This window comes from Pinus tabuliformis, chromosome 5_1 (assembly GCF_031772625.1).
Source record: "Pinus tabuliformis cultivar Carrire ecotype Pingquan chromosome 5_1, CPIR1, whole genome shotgun sequence".
In the NCBI taxonomy this organism is placed as follows: domain Eukaryota; kingdom Viridiplantae; phylum Streptophyta; class Pinopsida; order Pinales; family Pinaceae; genus Pinus; species Pinus tabuliformis.
The window spans coordinates 785,455,264-785,476,548 of record NC_142305.1 but is presented as its reverse complement, the minus strand read 5'-3'; the positions used below and the strand labels follow the sequence as shown (position 1 = coordinate 785,476,548).

The following is a 21,285-nucleotide window of genomic DNA, read 5'->3' as shown; positions in this document are numbered from 1 at the left end:
GTAGCTAATAAAAGGGAAGCCCACACTTGGATATATAATGTATAGGAGGGACTAATTGTGGAAAATGAGGTTCCCCAGCCTTGATTTCCACCCTTCTTTATATGACTTTTTCTTTTTATGATTTTTCTTTAATTAACTGTTCACGGCTCGAGGGATAAAAGCATGATGTATAGGATATAGCTGTGGATACCCCCTTTAAGATAGGGTGGTTCATTTCTTACGAAGGGTTGGGGCAATCATGGGTTCCTGAATGATAAAGGAGGCTCATCTAGGGCATGTAGGAACCAAGGTGATGTCGATGATGATGAGGTAGAGCTCATGTATTGCCTTTTTCCCACGTGTTAAATGTGTTTGTCCCGACCATCTTTTGCATTTTGTGGTACATCTTCCTGTTGAATGTGGCCAATTATGCTTTTACTTTTATTTTCAGTTGCATCAACCTCCGGAGCATCATTCCAAGCCCAACCCAAGTTGTGGGCATGGGGTGGAAGAACGCTAACCCTATGTGGACCCAGTGGAGGGATGTGTACGCAAGTGGGAGAAATGATGAATCAGGTTATAATGAGTGGAAGGGGAGTGATATATGTGGATGAGGGACCAAAACCACGTAACCAAAATCAGGGTTTCCCATGTAGTACCATCCCTAAAGCCCAAAAGTTAATAAAAGATATCCCACGGGACTAGGGTCCAAGGTTAACATCCAAAAGAGGTATGAGGAACAAGAGAACAGACCTAGCCCACTCTTTCCATCGAAACCCCCCATTAATCCATACCCAGAAGTATCCATGATAAGTAAACTACAATACTCAATTACCAAATAACAAGGCCTACCTTTAGGTTCAAGAGACCCACCTTCAAACATACGATCATGATAGATGGGTGAGGGACCACATGGCTGGCTCAAGTGGAAGATAGTTGGTGGCTGCCAACTAAGGACCATCTTAGAGAAAAAAATCTCCTAGGGATATTACCCACAAAATGGTGGGTGACATCTGGCTCCAACTAGGACGTGTTCTCTCAAAAAAGTAGACAAAGCTACTCGAACGGGAGGTCACGAGAATTCCAACAATCTCTTGGTTACCATTGACATGTTACCTGCACATATAATAGATGAAAAACATGGGGCAACTTGCTTTCGCGACATCTCATGATCGCACATCCTTGGATTAGACCCATAAAATCGACTCAAAAAAATAAACTTTCAAGTGCAACCTTTTAAATCTAAATGCAGCTAATCTATCATGAGAAATATCATACGACATTAGTTCTAATACCAAAATCAGCATGCAATGCATCCTACCCTAAAACGCATATAATAATGCTAATGCTAAGTGTAATCATGAAGCCAATGCAACCAACATATCATCATATCAATATACATATGCCTGCCAGTATGACTACTCATGTAGCAAATCCCAAAGCGAATGCGGATACTTTTGTATGGAGGATGAAGCGGGTGGGAGGTGGGAAAATAGGATCTCCATTTGAGGTAAAAGGAAGCCCTAGGAGAAGGAGAATAAGCCAATCTAGAGGTGCAGAGATTTCCCTCTAAGTATGCAATGGTGGAATGAAAGATCACTCTCAACAACCCCTTATCACAATAATTGTTTATAATATCATGCTATGTAGATGCCACAGGTCGTGATGAGAGGGGAATGAAGTGTGAGGGAAGGAAGGGGTGCAATAAATAGGTTTCTCAAGGTGATGGTTACATTGGAGAGGGGATGTTATGTAGTGATCAAACCTTGAGGGTGTGTCCAAGGGGATAAAGTGTAGTTAATGAGGGGCTCGTCCTTGACACTATACTTGAAAGGGGGAAAGGTCTCTTGGTCACTGGGGCTCATATGACAAGGGGTGAGGGAATCACTTGAGGAAGAATCAAGATGATGAACAAGAGGAAAAGGCAGGGAGGGGTCAACTGTCATATTCAGCGAGTCTTTCTTCTTCAAGTGATTTGAACATAGAATCATAAGGAGGATAGGTAGGAGCCTTATCGATTTCCTCATTATTAGCATCAAAGATTGGGTCTTCCCTAAAAGGAGAATCAATGACTTCCAACTGTCCCTCTTCATGTAAGAGAAAATAATAATTCTCCTTCCCGTGGGTACCGATTGATATGTCATCATAAATAATGTCTCAGAGAAAGGGGGGACCACTCTCGACCTCATCTTCCTTGTCGATGTCATAAATGGGAGAACAATCAAATTTAGGGCCAATGATTTCCCATTTGTCCTTTTCAATATGGAATTAATCTCCAATTTCATCTTCTAAGGGGCAAATGGGATCACCTTCCTCAAGGTTCTCAAAAGGAGAGTCATCAGGAGTAATATCCTCGAGAAAGGTAAGGTTGGTCTCAACTTTATCTTTCCCAACACGTGTTCTCAAAATCATCATTTCCGTCATGTGGACTAGAGGAGGACTCATCTTCCTACTCATTACTTAGATTCTCAATTTCTTGATGATGGTCAATGAAGGCTCCCTCTTGGATGCTTAATGTGGGGCATACTTAAAAATGTCCAAGAAATCCATCAATTAACTCCTCAATAGATGAGATGCTCTTTGTTTCATGATCATGCAGCCATGAGTTATGACCACTGAGATATCCCATGAAAAACAACATAAGGACATCTTGGTGAGAAACCTCCTCTCTTGAAGCATGTGCATTAAATCTTTCTACGCGGTCAAGTAAGGAGAGTGGATCACCATCAAACACGGGAACCCCACGTACCATCCTTCCTGTGACATGATTAGGGTGCCCAGGGATGCTACCAATGTCCAAAGCGGGAAATTTATCAAAGAAAGACAACCTATTTGAGATATACATGAAAAATATATAGGAGTCACCAAGGTGAATTTAAAGATGCCTAGAAAAATGCTTGCTTCGCCCTACAAGCATCGACCTTAAAGTTCAATGAAGAACTAGGGCTTCGTTCTTTCAATGGAGTCGCCAGTAATGTTATGTCAATATGTCATATGGGGGACAAAAAACATGTTTCGTGTCCCCAGCAATGATGCCAAAATGTTACCACTCAAACTAGCAGGGGAGCCTAGAGGGGCACTTGCTAGGTTAAGAGCAACAATGAAGCTAAAGCCCACTGTCACCACAACCAAAGCTTCCTACTCTTTACGAATTTTCATCGATGGGAGGAGACCAAAGATATAGAGAATCATTTATGAAAGATAGATCAACTACGATGGATGTGAAGTGATCTCGATGACCCTTTCCTAAGAGAGACTCAAGAGTGGGACTTGCTTGCTTCTTAAGCAAGGTGGAAGGTTATTTAGGATAGGAGGGTAGGGATTTGAGTGCTTGTCTTAGGTAATGTGACTTGTAAAGGAGTTTCCTAAACCCTAAAATCCTTACTTGGTTTCCCCAGTGGTTTTTGAAGAGTTGACTTTGATAAGATATGGGACCAAGTGGACCTAGGATTGGTCAAGAGGAGAGTGTTTAGCAACCAATGATGAACTCAACCTAACCAAGGAGAAGAAGGGGATCGAAGAAAATATTTTCACTTAGAGGTGATAAAATGATCCCTATGAGGTACTAGCCTAAGGAAACTTAGAGCAAAAATTAGTCTCAAGGCTAGGGCTTGGGATATCTCACAATCCCACTATCAGATTCTCCTCAAATTTGGAGGGGACCTAGGAGACACACCAACGCAAAAGAGGCTAAGAGATTGAAGTTTTTATATGGGTGGTTCGTTGGGAAACGGATGCCCTAGGAGGCCTAATGTGGCTAGACCTAGAATAAAGAAGAAAGGTGAAGAAAAATGGTTCTTAAAATGATCACCTTATGGTAGACCAGTGCCTAATCCTTTGGGGAGACTAGAGTCAAGAAGAATAATGAGAATGGACTTCGTTTCTAGGTCAAGGAGGCTTCAAGGACTACTTCGCTTAGTGTTAGGGCAAAATAGAGTGACCTTAATGCTTTATACTTCGTTTTGCAAGACAAGATGGCTTATCAAGATGAATTCAACCATAGAATCATCCCTAGGCAAAATTCGTTCAACATACATGGCCCATTCATAGAGAGATGCTATCTAGAAACAATAATTCCACAATTTCACAATAATGCATGTAACAATTAGCCCTAGTGTAGCGCAAATCCCATTATCAATGCATGTGACAAAGTGAAAAAAGGAATAGCATTAAATTGTGTACTTACATGTAAGAAAATATATCCAACCATCATCAAATTTCCAATCAAGAAGCTCCAAGACAGGAAGAGATAATCCAAACATCAAAATTCATTCCATGCTCCAAAATTTCGTCCACTAAGAAGGAATAGCGAAAATCTCTAGAGAGATACAAGTCAAAATCAAATGATGATGCTAAAATGAATCCTCGTCACTTCTAATGAGCTCGATTTAGCTAATTAGGCCTACATTATCCCCTTAAATAAAGCAACATGCAAAATAACTAACTTTTGGTGACAAGCCAACCAAACTAGCTCATAAACAAAAGAATAAGCCTCTTAAGAGGTCAAATGATCAATAATACATGTCGTTGGGCCTTCTAAGATACCTGATGAAGTAAATAAGTGCCATAATGATGAATAGAACTCCCAAAAGTAGTGGACAAGGGGTTGGTCCCTTGTTCTCCAAATAATAAACATGTGGTGCTCTCAATGGGTGTGAGGGCACACAAATAACCTCATGGGTCTCCAAGTAGGTTGAAGATGCATGTAGACTATTTGTCAGGGCTCAGATGATGGTGTAAGAGATGCCACATCAACATACAAGTCCTGGGTCATCTTCCAAGTGCATGGTACAAATGTGGGGTCGATTGGGCATGGTGAACCAGGTGCATCTTCCTCGTCCAATAGGTGAATCTCGAGCAATCCTTGAACATCTCTAGGGATCCATGGAGTGGTGTCTACTATTGTAGAGGCCCATGGCTCTCAACACACAACCTACATGTACCAATGTAGCCCTCTAGAGGGTTAGGACCCTGTATACGGAGACCAAACTCAAAATGGAGACCATCTGCAATCCTACATAAAATCCAATGCATCCCCTAGCCTTCTAGTACAACAAATCATCAAAGGAAATCGAATTAAAGAGCTTAAAAACCATGGACAACAGGTAGGCACTTCATAATGGCATGCCCTTCCATAGTGGGATTTGGCATGTGCTAATGTCTCTAAGGTCCAAATGGGGTTAACCAATTATCCTATTAGGTGGTTTCTACTTTTAAAGGAGATATTATGTCCAAGGTACATCCTTTAAAAGGTGGTGGAATGTGATAAATAGATGAATGGAGTAGGGAATGAAAGGGGTAGCCCTAGGCCACATGCTAGGGTACAAGGGTAGCTAATAAAAGGGAAGCCCACACTTGGGTATATAATGTATAGGAAGGAATAATTGTGGTACATGAGGTGCTCCGACCTTGATTTTTCCACCCTTCTTTATATGCCTTTTGCCTTTTATGAATTTTCTTTAATTAACTGCTCGAGGTTCGAGGGATAAAAGCATGATATGTAAGATATAGAAATGGATACTCCCCTTAAGGTAGGGAGGTTCATTGCCTACCAGGGGTTGGGACAATCATGGGTTCCTGAATGATAAAGGAGGCTCATCTAGGGCCTGTAGGAACCCGGGTGATGGCCATGATGATGGGGTAGAGCTCATGTATCAAATTTTGCCCACGTGCTAAATATGTTTGTCCCAACCATCTTTTGCATTTTGTGGTACATCTTCTTGTTGAATGTGGCCAATTATGCTTTTACTTTTCTTTTTAGCTGCATCAACCTCCGGAGCATCATTCCAAGCCCGACCCAAGGTGTGGGCAAGGGGAGGGGGAAGGCTAACCCTATGTGGACCCAGTGGAAGGATGTGGACCCAAGTAGGAGAAATGATGAATAGGGTTATAATGAGTGGAAGGGGAGTGATATATGTGGATGATGGAGTGGGACCACGCAACCAAAATCAAGGTTTCCCATGTAGTACCATCCCTAAAGCCCAAAGGTTAGTAAAAGAGATACCACTGGACTAGGGTCCAAGGTTAACATCCAAAAGAGGTCTGGGAGACAAGAGCACAAACCTAGCTCACTCTTTCCGTCAAATCCCCCCATTAATCCATGCCTAGAAGTATCCATGATAAGCAAACTACAATACTCAATTACCAAATGACAAGGCCTACCTTCAAACATACGATCATGACAGATGGGTGAGGGACCACATGGATGGCTGAGGTGGCAGAGAAATGGCACAACAAGCAATTTGGCGGCCGCAAAGGGTTGTTGGCTACTAGCTGAGGACCATCTTGGAGAAAAAATTTCTCCTAGGGATATCACCCACAAAGGGGTGAGTAACAAGACCTACAAAAAGTTAGTGGGGATGGATCACAAATAACCAATAAATGGTGATGAAGCTAAATATCTAGAAGCATTGGAACATATTGGTCATGTCATGTCAATACTTGGGCGTGAGAATTGCATCACCATTCCCCTGCTACAAGTTATTGGATTACATCTCCCCCCCCCCAACTCAAACCGAGTAGAAAGGTTGAGTTAAGGATCAATTGCATTTAATGAATTTACCTAACCCTCGCTCTCAGTGTTAAAGGTACCATTCCTCAAATGGAAACTTACTAGTGGGTAAAATTTCAAACACTTCTCACTAATAGCTCACTAGCAAAACCCTTGGGTTCTCCACAATGAACTGCAATTGTTGTTATCAACCAATTATAGTTGTGGAAGTTGGAGAGGTACACATAAAGACTCAAGAATGTGATGAGGGGTTCACTGATCTAGAAGAGTTAGAGGAAACAATTAAGAAAATCAATAGACCAATGGACAAAATGCATGGACAATAGATAGAGAAACTCAATCGGCTCAATGCACATAATAATCAAGAAGATGAACAAATCCCAAAAGTGGAGGCAAAAGACTACACAATTGAGGACTCTATTCTGGTGTTACACCAGCTGATCAAATCATTGGGAGAGCAAGTGATGGAAATCAACACGGTTAGAGAGAATCCATCTTAGACTATGGAAGTCCAAGCGCTGGTGGCATGAAGAGGCAATCCTCTGACAAAACATGCTTGACATCCCAATGATGAGGCTAGTAGCCAATAGTTCTTCAAAATTTTAAAATCTTCCCCTTGTTGTTCTGTTCGAAGTGAGTTTCAGTTTATATACAAGCACTCATATAGGTATGGTGGTTGGAATACAGTAGGTTATTATTCTCTTTTTTAAATTCTTGGAGAGGGGCCATATTAAGAAATTGCCATATCAGATGCAAAGCCCCTCCATTTCAGAACCGAAGGCCTTACAGGTATAGTTGAGGTCTTGTGTCTTAGATATTTTTTCGATACAGCTCCCTATTTCTGTAACCCCACACAAACACACAAACTTGGAACAATGCACCAAATGTGTGGAGAAATTATAAAGAAAATCAATTGGCTTAATGCACATAATAATCAGCAAGCTGACTGAATCCCAGAAGTGGAGACCAAAGTTTGATGAATGAGGACTTTATGGACCTGTTACATCAGCTGATCATATCATTTGACAGAGTAAGTGAGAGAAATCAAGGAAGTCAGAGATAATCTTGCACCAGGGAAAGGCAGGCATTGGTGGCATGAAGAGGCAACCCTCGAAAAAAGCATGCTGCCATCCCAATGGTGAGGCTAGTAGCCAATAATTCTTCAAAATTTTGTAATCTTGCATTTGTTGCTTGTAAGAAGCTAGAGGTTCAGTTTGTACACAAGTTCTCTTATAGATACGGTTGTTGGAATACACTAGGTTATAAGTCTCTTTTTGTAAATTTTTAGAGGGGGCTGCATCAAGAAACTACCATATCAGAATTAAAGTTTCTCCATTTCATAATCGAATGCCTTACAGGTATAGTCAAGGCCTTATGTCTTAATTTTTTTATCAATACAACTCCCTACTTCTATAAACACACGCATGTTTCTCATGTAGTATCGGTTGTATCCTCATATCGGTTCACTCGAAAATTCAAGGGTTGCTTGCAATCCCAAGAACCATTGTATACCAGTCATGTGATGTATACTCTAATTAGGGTTGTGCCCTGATGTTTATGATGTAGTGCATATTCTGAATGCATAGATACTTTATTTAGGTTTGTATGTAGTATTGGTTGTATCCTCATATCGGTTCACTTGAAAATTCAAGGGTTGCAAATGCAATCCCAAGAACCATTGTATACCAGTCATGTGATTTATACTCTAATTAGGGTTGTGCCCTGATGTTTATGATGTAGTGCATATTCTGAATGCATAGATACTTTATTTAGGTTTCTATGGTTATTTTCCCTACCCTACGTGAGCTATGTATACTATCGGAAGGTTAGTTGTTGGAGTAACTCTTACTTGTGATCGGAGAAATGAAGTTAGTTAGAGATGAACCATAGGGATAAACAGTTATGTGGTTGTTTAAAATGGAATAACGAGTTTGACATAACTGTTACCATCGCCCATAGTTATATAAGAGGTGAGTTGTACACTAAATGTAATATGGGGATGCTATAATCTAATGAATTTCCGGTTCGGGGGTTATGCTTCCCTGTGTTTCTTGCTTCTTATTCTTCCTGTCTATTTATATGTGTGTTTGTTTCAGTCTATTAAAGCCAACATTAGTTACTGTGGGGTCGAACAAGTGAGTGCATATAAATTAAGCAAACTCTTTCAAAACAGATTCAAGGCCTTCAGCCTATTTAAACAATGATGTATGTTTAAAGTTTCACCTGATTGTAAGTATATGTCTTTTTTTGATGCGATAATGATCAGCTTGTCTGGCAATATAATTGTCCATAACTTTTTCATCAAAATTTGAATATTGTATATATCTTTTGGTTTTCTGAATTTTCTGAACTTTTGCACTTGAAAAAGAACATGCCTTTTAAGGAAGAGTTCTGGCTGGGATATTATTCAGTATTTGTTGCTTGGGGATGAATCTGATAGATGCTATAACAATGCAGGGAGGTGACAGAAAAATTGAAGCTGCATTGTCAAACTCGGGACATGCAATGACTCTCGTACAAAAAATTCTATGGGCTGATTATCATGAAATTATCCTCAAATTGATTATTCCATTTACACATTGTTTTCAAGCATGGCCTAGTGGAATGCTGCAGTTAAATGTTGCACAGAACAGACTTTCTCCATAAGATTAAGATGGGAAAATAAAAACATTCAGAGATTTTGGGGGTTTCCATCAAAACATACATATCTTTTGTGAAATAGGATAAATATTTAGCTGCAATAGAAGAGTTATTTTGCTAAGTGTGACTATAAAGGCTTATTCTCATTGCTGAAAACCCATTATGCATAATAGTTGTAGGAGGGCTTGAACATGTGGTGAAACACCAAAGACAATTAAATTGTCTACTGCAAGTCTCAAGTTCCATTCTCAAGCCATGCTGCCATCAGTATTTGGTTTGCTGGACTATATCGACATAATAAGAAATATAGCACCAAGTATTGTAATTATGCCATGCTGCCATTAGTGTTTGGTTTGCTGGACTATGGCGACATAATAAGAAATATAGCTCCAAGTATTGTAATGACACCAATCTTTATTCCAGTGATTAACAGAATTCACTTCAGAGAATATAAGAAATTAATCAGGAAATTTATATGGAATGACTTCTTCCATGGTCAAAGTCTCGAGCATGAAGGCTCTGTATTTCCATTCTGTTTGAATTGGCCTTCGTGGTATATAAGCAACTTATGTGGGCTTATATGGCAGAAGCCCAAGAGGAGAAACAAGATAGCACTTTTGGTTTCTGCGATTCCACGGCCCACAGCAAATCACAGCAATTATAGGAAGGCCTTAAGCCTTGAAGGTTTTGACCATTATGTTACGATCGAAACTTGTATTTGGCAGAACATTCTGGTGTGTATAGGACATGCAATACATCCCGTGCACACCAAAACAAAAACAGCCATTTGATGATTTCCCAATACAACAGTTTATACAACAGCTATGAAACAGCCCGGTACTTAATTCAGACTTTCCAAATCAAACCAAACATTATTCGTTTATGTGAACTACGTATTTGCTCGCACATCTACATCAGCTAGCAACATTTGTAATAGTAGCATTTGTAAAGATAACATTTTCTATGGAATTAATTGTAACTAGTTTTGCATGAACTACTCTAATCAACCACCGTGTCATAAGTAAATCATTGGTTTTCTGCATTTCTATTTTGAAAATAAAATGATATCACATGAACAAATGTACTTACAACAATAAATTTAAAACTGACTTTGTTTAAATAAAATTCTAGTCAAATAATCCTTTGTTTATATACGATTCTGGTCCAACAATCGTTTCCTCTCATTTAAATAGAAAATGGATCCCTAATACGATTCTAGACAAATAATCATTCTCTTTCATGTAAATAGAAAAAAAAATGGATCCTTAATTGATTAATATTTTGCGTTGAACCAAAGAACTTTCTATGAAATTGGCCAATGGGAAAAATATTTTGCATTAAACCAAATAGCTTACCATGAAATAGACAAACGGAAACAGAGAAGATATCGGAAGAGCTGGAACACAAAACAAAATGACACAAATGTCAATGTCATGTCCAATTTAGCCTGTACTCGTTAAAATAATTTCTTTCTTTCATTTACTCATATCATACTCACACTGAACGAAAGTTCAGCATTTATTCACTGTTCACATCACTCAAAAAAATAATTTTTTTTGGAACCTCAGTCTCATATTTATTATTATCGTAAAAGGTGCGCTGATCAGGACCGATAATAATCTTCTTCCATAAATACACTGGGGGATGTGTAAGATAGTAATGTATCATAAACAAATTTAACTAAATAAACAAATAAAAACAGCTATTATCGGATACATTAAAATAATAACGATATAAATATGCTTGCTCGCGTTACGTGGTTTCCACGCAAACATCTAGTCACGATTCCTAGAGACTCCCTTGATTAAAGCGAAGGTCGGTTAACGGGCCTTCCATTAAGGTAAAAATTTCAATGAGATTTGAAGTTCAGAGGATCTAATCGAAGAGCCTGACACGAATAGCTGGAGTACCCGGAAAGTTCGATTGGTAAATATTCAGGATCAGACTAAAGGCCTTAAATAGTAAATTTTATCAACGCACGTACCGAGATTTCGCTGTCTGAATGTTTAAATCTCGGTGTGAATCTTAAACATTTAATGGAACTCACAGCCAGCGTTGCACACGAGTGCATGGATCATGGTTGGGGCAGTCGGCTGCCACGCACCCCATTAAAGAAAGTCTCAATTTGTAACGCTGCGCAGCAGTATATATAGTTTCAATGACGTTGTAATGTGGCAGTTCTCAAATAGAACCGTCGAGCTCCCCTTGTATAATTTTGTGTAGCCTGAAGATTAAAGGAAAGTCGGCAGGATATTTACAATTATATGTGGATTCTAGATATGTAGAGCTTCATGCATGTTAATGGAACGAGATGCTTCACTCAGAATTGCGGACGCCTTTCACCATCTCCACACAAAAATCGCGTGGGGCTGCCCATCGACCTTTAAAAATGACAGTGTTGTCGATGGCTTCCTAGTTTTTAATGCATCCACACAAAAATCGCGTGGGGCTGCCCATCGACCTTTAAAAATGACAGTGTTGTCGATGGCTTCCTAGTTTTTAATGCAAACAAAGGAAACTATACGGAGAGCTATTTTCACTGTGCTTTGGAAAACGGAGATAAAATAGATATAATGTTTAATAAAATAATATTTATTTAAATAAATATAATGGAACCGTGTAATTTGGACAGTCATCTGACTTTGGTCACTATGTGGCATTTTTTTTCCAGATTTTAGTTATTAAAATTATATAACTAAAATTTAGTAAAAGTATAATTTTATTACAAGATTCTCTCTTATTTTACAATTTAGGTGTGATTTAAAAAAAAAAAAAAAAAATTTAAAAAGAGGGGCCAGTCCCCTTGCAGAATCAATATATTAGGCCATCTGTACAAATATTTACATATATTCATGTAACATCAATCACATCCATCAAATACACATATAGCTGCAGAGCAGCAACACAAATAGTGGATCGAACCTGGGCGGCGAGCGAGTCAGCCGTCAGCCCCGCCGTTGAACCATGCACTCGATCTTATTCATTTGGATAAATTTTTTTCCAAATTCGTAACTTAATCATAAGCCAAACCTAAATTATTTCTTAATGATTTTGTTGACTTTAGGTTTTAAAGTTGGAGGTCTTTAGGATAGTTTTAATTTCTTCAAAGTAGTTTCTATTTTCAAGTTATTTTCACTAAGTTTGAATTAAATTTGAATTTAAGTTCAGAGAGGACTAAATTTGGCTCAAAGCAATTGGGAGCTCTCTAAGATAGTTTTAATTTTTCCAAAGTGTTTTTATCCTCAACCTCTCTGCACTAAATTTGAACTTAAGCTTATGGAGGACTAAACTGGATTCAAAGCAATTGAGCTCCACTTTATTGTAGGTTTTTTTTATATTATTTATTATATTTTTATATTTATGAGTGCAATCTTATATGATCCAATGTTTGTAAAGTCCTCGTGATAAACCACACTAAGTAGTTTAAAATGCCTCAACCTGAAAAATTCCAATGTCATTTTCCTAAAATTTTCTATACAAATATTTTTATATATCATAATCAAATATTGACATTTTTTATAAATATATTTTAATATATTAAACAATAAAATATATTTATAAAAAATAGTTTTAATAAAAATATATATAAATCTAATAAAAAATATTTTTCTATAAAATTATAAAAATATATATGTTTTTAATATGCATTTGTTAAAAATAAATTATTATTATTATTTAATTAAGTTTATCTGTAATGATGAGAAAGAAAAATAGAATTGTTCTACTTAAATTAATTTCCATGAATAACACGACAAATATTGATAATATACTATATTCCGCTTTAAATTAATTTCCACGAATAACACGACAAATATCGATAATATACTATATTCCGCTGAGCCTTACATTTGTAAAATAGATAATCAATATGTAAAATAAATAATAAATATATATGAAATAAATAGTAGTGCCATCTTGATCAAATTGGAAAAGTGGGTCTTGATTTCCGGCGGAGAGATTAAGCCCATGATCGGGATTGAGGTCCACGATCATCACAACCTTTCCACACCCAGAGTTAGAGCTCGACTCGTCGCCAAACACCGTGTCATTTGTTTGAATGTTGTTGTGATACGAAGGTGTCGCGACTTACGTGTACAATATGCACTTGACCACCTCTCCTTGATTAAAGATTTAATGGGTTCTTGACCATTTTTTCAGAGAGAAAAAAGCTTAATATATTAGAGGAGGAATATAAAAGTCCAAAATTTGCTGAAATACATTCACTAGTTTGAATTCTCATTTGTAGGCCGTATAGTCTCAAAAAATCCTATGTTCTATAGAGGAAACATAATATCTAAGTAGCCATAAAAACTATCTGCTATCAAAATCTCTGTAATTAGTACAGAGAGGACATGATTATAAAGAGAAAATATCATCTGGTGTGGCTAAATTTCCAAAACAGAGCACTAAAAGTCTGGTAAAACAAAATCTTGGATCTGAAAAGTGGATTCATCCGAAACTATCTCAAGATGCCAGAATCCAGGTGAGGAGGAAAGACCCATTTTAGAAAGTGCATCCGAAACTATCTCAAGATGCCAGAATCCAGGTGAGGAGGAAAGACCCATTTTAGAAAGTGCATCGGCTGTTGAATTTTTGTCCCTGCTGATGTGTTGAATAGTGCTATTCACCATGCGGCTCCAGTAGTAGTTGATCCTGTCTCTCCAACCGGTCAGGTGCTACGCCAAAATGGTATTTCTCCTGTTTACCGAATCAACCAATAACTTCGAATCTCCATAGATAGCCACCTGCTGTATGTCTAGGAAAATACAAAATTTTAAAAGTCCTGTGAGAGCTAAGGCTTCAGCCAAATTGTTGGAGCCATGACCACCGTGCCAGAATGAAGAAAAATGAGAAGATTCATTTATCTTGATGTGGAAACCACAGCCACATTGACCCTTTTGTGCAGCCCCGTCGAAGTATGCGGTCGGCTGAGAAAGCTGTACAGTTGATGACCTGTCTGGGAAATTGTTTTGGTACTTGATTTTCTTCTGAGGAAGAGATTCCAAACAAACAGAGATAGAATCCAAAGTTTTTGCAAATGAAAATTTCGAGCTGTTGAAGACGCAGTGGTTGCGCCATTTCCAAATATACCACATGGTTAAAATACAAATTCTACGCCATAGGATATGGCGCTCACTGCATTTTATGAACCATTCCTGGATCGAATCCTGCATTTCCAGCTTAAAGCCATAAACTCTATCTAATTCCTGCCAAATTAGATATGACTGCTTGCATTTAAGAAATATATGCAAGTTTGACTCCTCGTCCTCTCTGCATAAAGAACAGATGTTAGGTCCATTCCATCCCCTCTTCAATAAGTTCTCCCAGGTAAGGTTTCGATTGTGAAATGCAAGCCATGAAAAGAGAATCATCTTCGTAGGGCAACCATCTTTCCAGAAGATTTGTGGGAAAATAGGGGATGCTGATAAATTCCCTTAACTGATATATCCTCCGCCTCATTCGGGATGTTCCAAGATAGGAAATCCGAATCTCTTGTTCTGAAGAAACCTCCATTCTGAAGCCTCAACCTTATGCTATGCCACTGTTGCGCAATCTCTTGGGGGATGTTCAATTCGGCTGCATCTTTCCACCGTGGAATGGGGCCATTCCATTCTGCTATCAATTTATATCAATTGACCATATGAGAATTACAATTTTATAATGGGTTTTTGACCATATGAGAATTACAATTTTATATATTATACTTTAATTTGATTGAAGATTTAATATGTCTTTTTGGCCTTCTTATGATTAAAGCTTTTTTTATCTGATTAAAAATTTAATAAGTCTTTAAATTTTTTTTTATGATGAAACAGTTAATAGGGCTTTCACTTTTATGATAACGATGATTGTGGCCTGAAATCAAATTTAAATTTAATTTTTTAAATAATAATAAATAATTATTTTTATATTAAAATTATATATTTTTATTTAAAAATATTAATAATTTTGATAAAATAATAAGTTTAGAATATCATATATATTTATTTTGAAATTTAAGATTTAATATAAATATAAAATAGGTAGAAGAAAATATTATATATATATATATTGAAATTTAAGATTTAATATAAATATAAGATAGGTAAAAAAAAAAAAAAATAATTAATGTGTGAAATGTATTTATATTATTTTTATTAAATTAATGTTGGTTTTTTTGTTTCTAAGGAGAGAGGGGAGGGGTAGGTTGCAAATGCCCATTATGGTAAATAGGTAGGGAGGCGTGGAAACATGCTCCTTACTGATGTTATTTTTGTACCTTGGAACTATGCCCAATATTGAGACTAATGACAAAGAGGAGAACATTATTAGCTTGGGTTCGAAAGGACATGAGTTGGGAGGCTCATTCATGGTAGGAGCATGTAAGGTGGTGTAGGGTAGGTATGGAGGATAACGGTGTTTTCCTAGATAATGAAATCCAATGGAGCAACAATTTAATGCTGACATTCTTCATTGGAGGCGACGTCAAGTGTGGGCTTCAAATGGTTGGGATTGTGGGAAAGGATAGGCACTTATTTGCGGAATGATGGTAAATTTGTAGATAGTATATGCAATATCCTAGAGTAAGGTGAGAAATGGGATTGAGCTAAGCCAGGCAGAGGTTAAGTGATCCAAACAGCTGATATGTGAGGAGAATTACAGCTTGCAAGGGCCATCATCCTTTTTGAAGATTGAGAATTTGAATGTGAGCCTCAAAGTGGGTTGGAAGATTGTTTAGTTAGTTAGCCTCTCATTCCATGAAAGAACAGATTTCATGGACCATTGTGCGAAGATCTAAGAGTTCTACAATCGCAAAGCTCTGTGGGAGAGACAAATTGTTCAAAGGACGAGGGCATAGTGGCCTAGCATCAAAGCCCGTTATAGTTTCATGCTCTCTCTAGGTATTTCTCACTCATTTCTTTGGTTCATTGTCGTGGATGTTGATGTAATTGATCCCTAGAAAATAACTTGGCATATTTTTGTATCATTTTTTGTTGGTTTGTTTGAAATTGGAAATTCTTGTTTAGAGAACATTGATGTTTTTTTTGGGTGGATACTAGATATGTTATAGGCTCTTATGGGTAACCAAAGAAGGAGAATAATTTGGATGAGGAGGGTGAAGGCCTGTACCGTGGTGGATAAATTATTGTTTGGCTCTCAAATCAGGAGGGTGAAACCACTAGGAAACTATTTTCCGGTGGTGGGGAGAAGTAGGCTCAGGGAGGTGGAGCATATAGGTGACAAACATAGAACCTATTCAGGACAAGAGAATAAGAAAAATCCTTTTGTGTGTGGCTAGATTGGAAAAAGCATACTTTCCTGGTGGTTGTCTCCTACGTGTCTCCTACGTGGACTAGTCAGTGGTATCAATATTCGCGGTGGGATAGAAATTATAAAACACAGAACAATGGTTATCGACTTGTCTCAAGGGCTCAAAGACTCCTCACCATGCCACGAGAGAGAGGTAGACCTAGGAGAGGTTCAACCTACTATGAAAAAAAACTCGTTGAGGTAACTCACAACTTCAAAATAGAGTTGCTAGGTTTGCAACCAGGAACCATGAATAGACGCATATGCATGTGCAAGAGGAGGTCTTGAGATCAGAAAGGGGGACCTCCTCATAAAGAACCTCCCTTTATGATGTAGAAGTAAGAGCTCAGTGGGAAAGTTGGATTCCATATACAGGGTAGACGAGAAGTGGAGGGAATGAGTACATGCAAGCAGTCAACCTCTATTGGAAAATGAAATTTCTTCTGTGACAGGCACTTCTGGACAATTAGGAAACAAGGAGGGATTTACAACATTGGATCACATGCATGGCCACCCCATACATTATGTTTGTAGGCTGGAAGCAATGGATCAAAGGTTGGCACAAATAGAAAAACACCTTGGGAATCCAACAGTAACCACCAAACCCCCTTGTGACTAATCTCGGAGGATCCAAAAAGGCTCAAAATTTGAAGTCCTCAAATCTCAACAAAACTGACACCAATTCATACATCTCATTGGGATAATTACAACAACATGAACTACACCTCAATCCAAGTTTGTATGACAAAGTTATGCTCATATGAAGTTTGGCACAAAATGCAAAAAAATTGTGTAGGTGGGACCTACAGAGGTCGATGTGGCGGTACGGTCGACACATGGCACATGTGATGTGTCAAGGCACTATTGGCAGGATGAGGTGTACCAATTCAATGGTGAAACATGGCCCAATCCAATGGTGCCACGTGGCACCCAGAATCCAACCAATGAGGCTAAGGTCAAAGTCATTGGAAGAGTCAGCATTATAACCAAATGTGCTAAATTGGGGGGCAGAGCCCACCAAGTTTGGCAGCTCTGCTAAATCCAATTAAACGACAACAATACGTTATAAACACAAACATATATACCATGTTAAAATGCCCAAGTAAGGAGGCCTGTGAGCTTAACCCCGAGACCTCCCTTAACAACAGTGCCTTAACATAGCAAAAATAACCAATACATCCAATGGGCCACATTGGTATGTCCGTCAGCGAGGTATTATGTAAACCTCCATTCAGCCAGTGCAAGGATACGAAGGTCGGGCCATGGAGGGCCAAGCAAAACTCAACACATGTGTAGTGGAACCATGCAAGGCAAGCATGTTTTTCGAGGAATAGGCTATATTCTATGGAATATTTTGCAACAATATTCTTGGTATATTCTGATAGTTGTGGTATCTTGAAGATTCCCTAAGGGTCCCAGAGGTGAAAGTGACAGAACCATATGAAGTTTATAGTCGTTTTTCACGAAATTTCGCAAGGAATCTACTAGTGCAGAAGGAATTGGAATCTGAGCATCAAAATTTCAGGTCTCTCCCAAATGTGAGGTTGATGTGGACAAACGCAACATTAGACAACAAATACATATATTTTATTAATAAACTTGAATGATGATTACATTGTGGGAGGCGCTGACTTAAATACAGCTTGGGTGCCTCTTCGTGAATGGGCATGATCTTTGATCATGCCCTTCAATTACTTACTAACTATAAATTATTTTTATATAACATTGCCTTCCCCTTAAAAAGATGCTTTGTCCTCAAAGCATACGTAATGACGGGTGTTGTTGATGAAATGCTTCTATCTCCCAAGAAGCTTCTTCTTCTGGTAAGTCCTTCCACTTGATCAGGTATTCTTTGGTTGCTCATGATCACAACTTGTTTGTGCGGATTGATGTTCACCAAGTGCCTTTTTAAGACAAGATACATGGAAAACATTCTGAACATGACTTTTATTGGGAAGGCTTAAACTTTATTCTACTTGGATGATCTTTTTGTTGATCTGGTAGGGTCCATAAAACCTTAGTGCCAAAAAAAATTTCCCCTTTGTTCTAAGGACAACTACTTGTAAGGCTGGAGTTTAACAAATACACAATATCCAACTTCAAATTCTCTCTTGGTTCTATTTCGGTCAACTTGCTGCATCATGCGATTCCTTGCATTATTTAGATTTTCTTTTAGAGCTTGGACGACTTTTTGGGTTTCTTCTAACTGGTTTTTAACAGTTGGACGCTTCGTCTCGATGATAGAAAACTCCTTCCATTTCGAAGGTTCGTAACCATATAGATCTTGAAATGGAGTCATTTTCATTGACGTGTGGTAACTATAATTGTACCACCATTCAATGAGATCTAACCATTGAACCCACTTATTTTGTTTGTTTGTGGCATAACAACATAAGTAGGTTTCCAAACATTTATTGACAACCTTTATTTGGCCATCCATTTGAGGATGGTAAGTTGAACTCATGTTGAGGTAAGTTCCTATATGTTTGAAGAATTCCTTCCAAAAATTACCCTTAAATTTGGCATCTCTATCATTCACATTGACCTTGGGAAATCAATGTAATTTGTAAATGTTTTTGCAAAATATCTCAACAATTTGTTTTGCTAAATATAATTTCCTCATTGCAATAAAGTGAGCATACTTGGTGAGTCTGTTGACTACTACAAGAATTTTATCCTTACCATCAGACACAGGTAAACCTTCAATAAAGTCCATTGATATTTCCTCCTATTTCTGATTTGAGATGTCTAAGGGATGAAGTAGTCTGGGTGTCATAATATTTTCATTTTTATTCCTCTAGCATTTATCGCATTCTGCTACATATTTTTTAATATCATTACTCGTTCCCTCCCAAAATAATGATGGCGTGCGTTATAGTAGGTTTTAAAGAACCCTACATGTCCGGCTGACAGTGAATCATGCGACTCTTTGAGAACCTTGGTTTTAAATTTGGAATCTTCATTCAGATAAATTCTTCCTTTGTACCATATAATGTTGTTCTTCCATTCAAATTCTGAATTCTAAGGAAGATTATTGATTATAACACTTGTTTTTGGATATTTTTCATATTCACTTCAAATCTCATTAAGTAATTCAGTAACAACCACTAAAACTGCAAGTAACGATGGTTCTGTGTCTTTCCTAAACAAAGCATCAACTACTACGTTATCTTTCCCTTTATTGTGTAATATATCCATGTCAAAGGTAGCGATTTTTTCTATCCATTTTGTTGTTCTATAGATAACATTTTCTATTGGAGGAGATGTTGAAGAATATTATGATCTGTTCATATTAAGAACTTACTTCCCAAGATACTTTTACTTTTTTGTGATGATGCTACACTTTAAAAGATCTTGGACTAATCTCTCAATTTCAGTTTTTTGATGATGTGGATATCTATACAGTTTGATGTTGATGGGATTTGATCCTATTTTGACTTCTATTGTATGCTTGATTTCTCTTTTAGGAGGCATCTTCATCGGAAGGTCTTGGAATAATTTTTCATGCTTTTGAATTAGCTCTTGGACTTATGGTGCTTCTTCGTTGACTAGATTCGATGTTAACATTTCTAATTGATGACAATGTACTACATAAGCTGGTGCTCCCTTCTGAATTATTTTCATCATCTGGGATGGTGATACAATTTGGTTCTCAGGTGGTTGGAACCCATATAACTTGTATTTCTTCCCTTCCCATTTAAATTTTATAAATTTGTTTTGATGGTTGGCAGAGTAAGTGCCTAGAGTTTGTAGCCATTGGATACCTAAGACCACATCCACTCCTCCAAATGGTACAGTGCAGAACAAATATTCTAGATTATAGTCTTGAATCTGCAATTTGACTTTATGGAATTTCCCTACCTTTTCAATTTTCTTACCATCAACTACCATAACCTTCATGTTGGACATGGGAAATGTGAAAATGTTGAGTCTTTTTTCCATGGTTGAGTCCAAAAAATTGTGGGTGCTACCGACATCGATTAGAACCATTACATTGTTCTTCTTGATATGTCCTTTTAATTTTAATGTATGGGGCTGTGATATACCTGTCATAGCTGATAATGATACTTGCATAATGCTTTCATCATCTGGTTCTAGAGAAAATTGTGGGGAATCTTTGATTTCTTCTACGTCTGATTCATCACTTCCTGAATCATTAGTTGCTTCACATTTATACAAGTTCTTGGCATCTTTTCCTTTAGCACACCTATGTTTAGGGTCCCATTTTTCGTCACATCATTTGCACTTAGCTTCTTTCATTCTTTGCATTTCCAAATTAGTTTTTTCTCCTTCATGAAGATGTGGTGGAACATATTTTGTGTTATTCGTGTTCCCGGCTTGGGAAAATTTTCGTCTCGAATATACTCTTTCAACCTTCAGCCACTGCATCTTTTCGTGTTTCTTTTCAGCAACTTTTGGCTTCTGTCTGACTACCTCTATAAAAGTGATGTCATGAAGCTCAAGCTCAACCTGGAGATGGGGTTTAAGTCCCATGGTGTACGATTGAATGAGATGAGTTTTAGATAATCCAGTTGCTCATGTAGCTAAAGTTTCCCATTCTCGAGTGTATTCGTCCACATATCATTTTTGTTGCAATCTGGTGAGTGTTCAGAAGAACTCTTCTTCCTTGACACCTTGGAACCTTTTAAAGAACACATTTTTTAATTTCCTCCAACTGATAGCAATTTTTTCCACCACATATACCAATTATATGCTTCGCTCATCATTGTCAATACCATAAATCTCGAAATATTCTTTTGCTTTATTGAACCAAGCAACGCTGCATTTTTCATTACCGTCAAATTTGGATAGCTCAAGTTTTGCTCTTTGTTGATATGTAGCTATCAACGGAGCGAAGAAGGGAT

At 37.7% G+C, this 21,285-nt stretch overlaps 1 protein-coding gene across 1 annotated transcript in view; it reads right to left on the bottom strand.

The window, feature by feature from the left end:
- Positions 1-21,285, bottom strand: part of LOC149167286 (protein ZINC INDUCED FACILITATOR-LIKE 1-like) — a 588,984-nt gene that overhangs the window by 460,875 nt on the left and 106,824 nt on the right. The window contains exon 2 of the mRNA XM_089431495.1: positions 10,486-10,526. Within this exon, the coding sequence (XP_089287621.1) occupies positions 10,486-10,526 (41 nt within the window). The remainder of the gene's footprint in view (positions 1-10,485; positions 10,527-21,285) is intronic.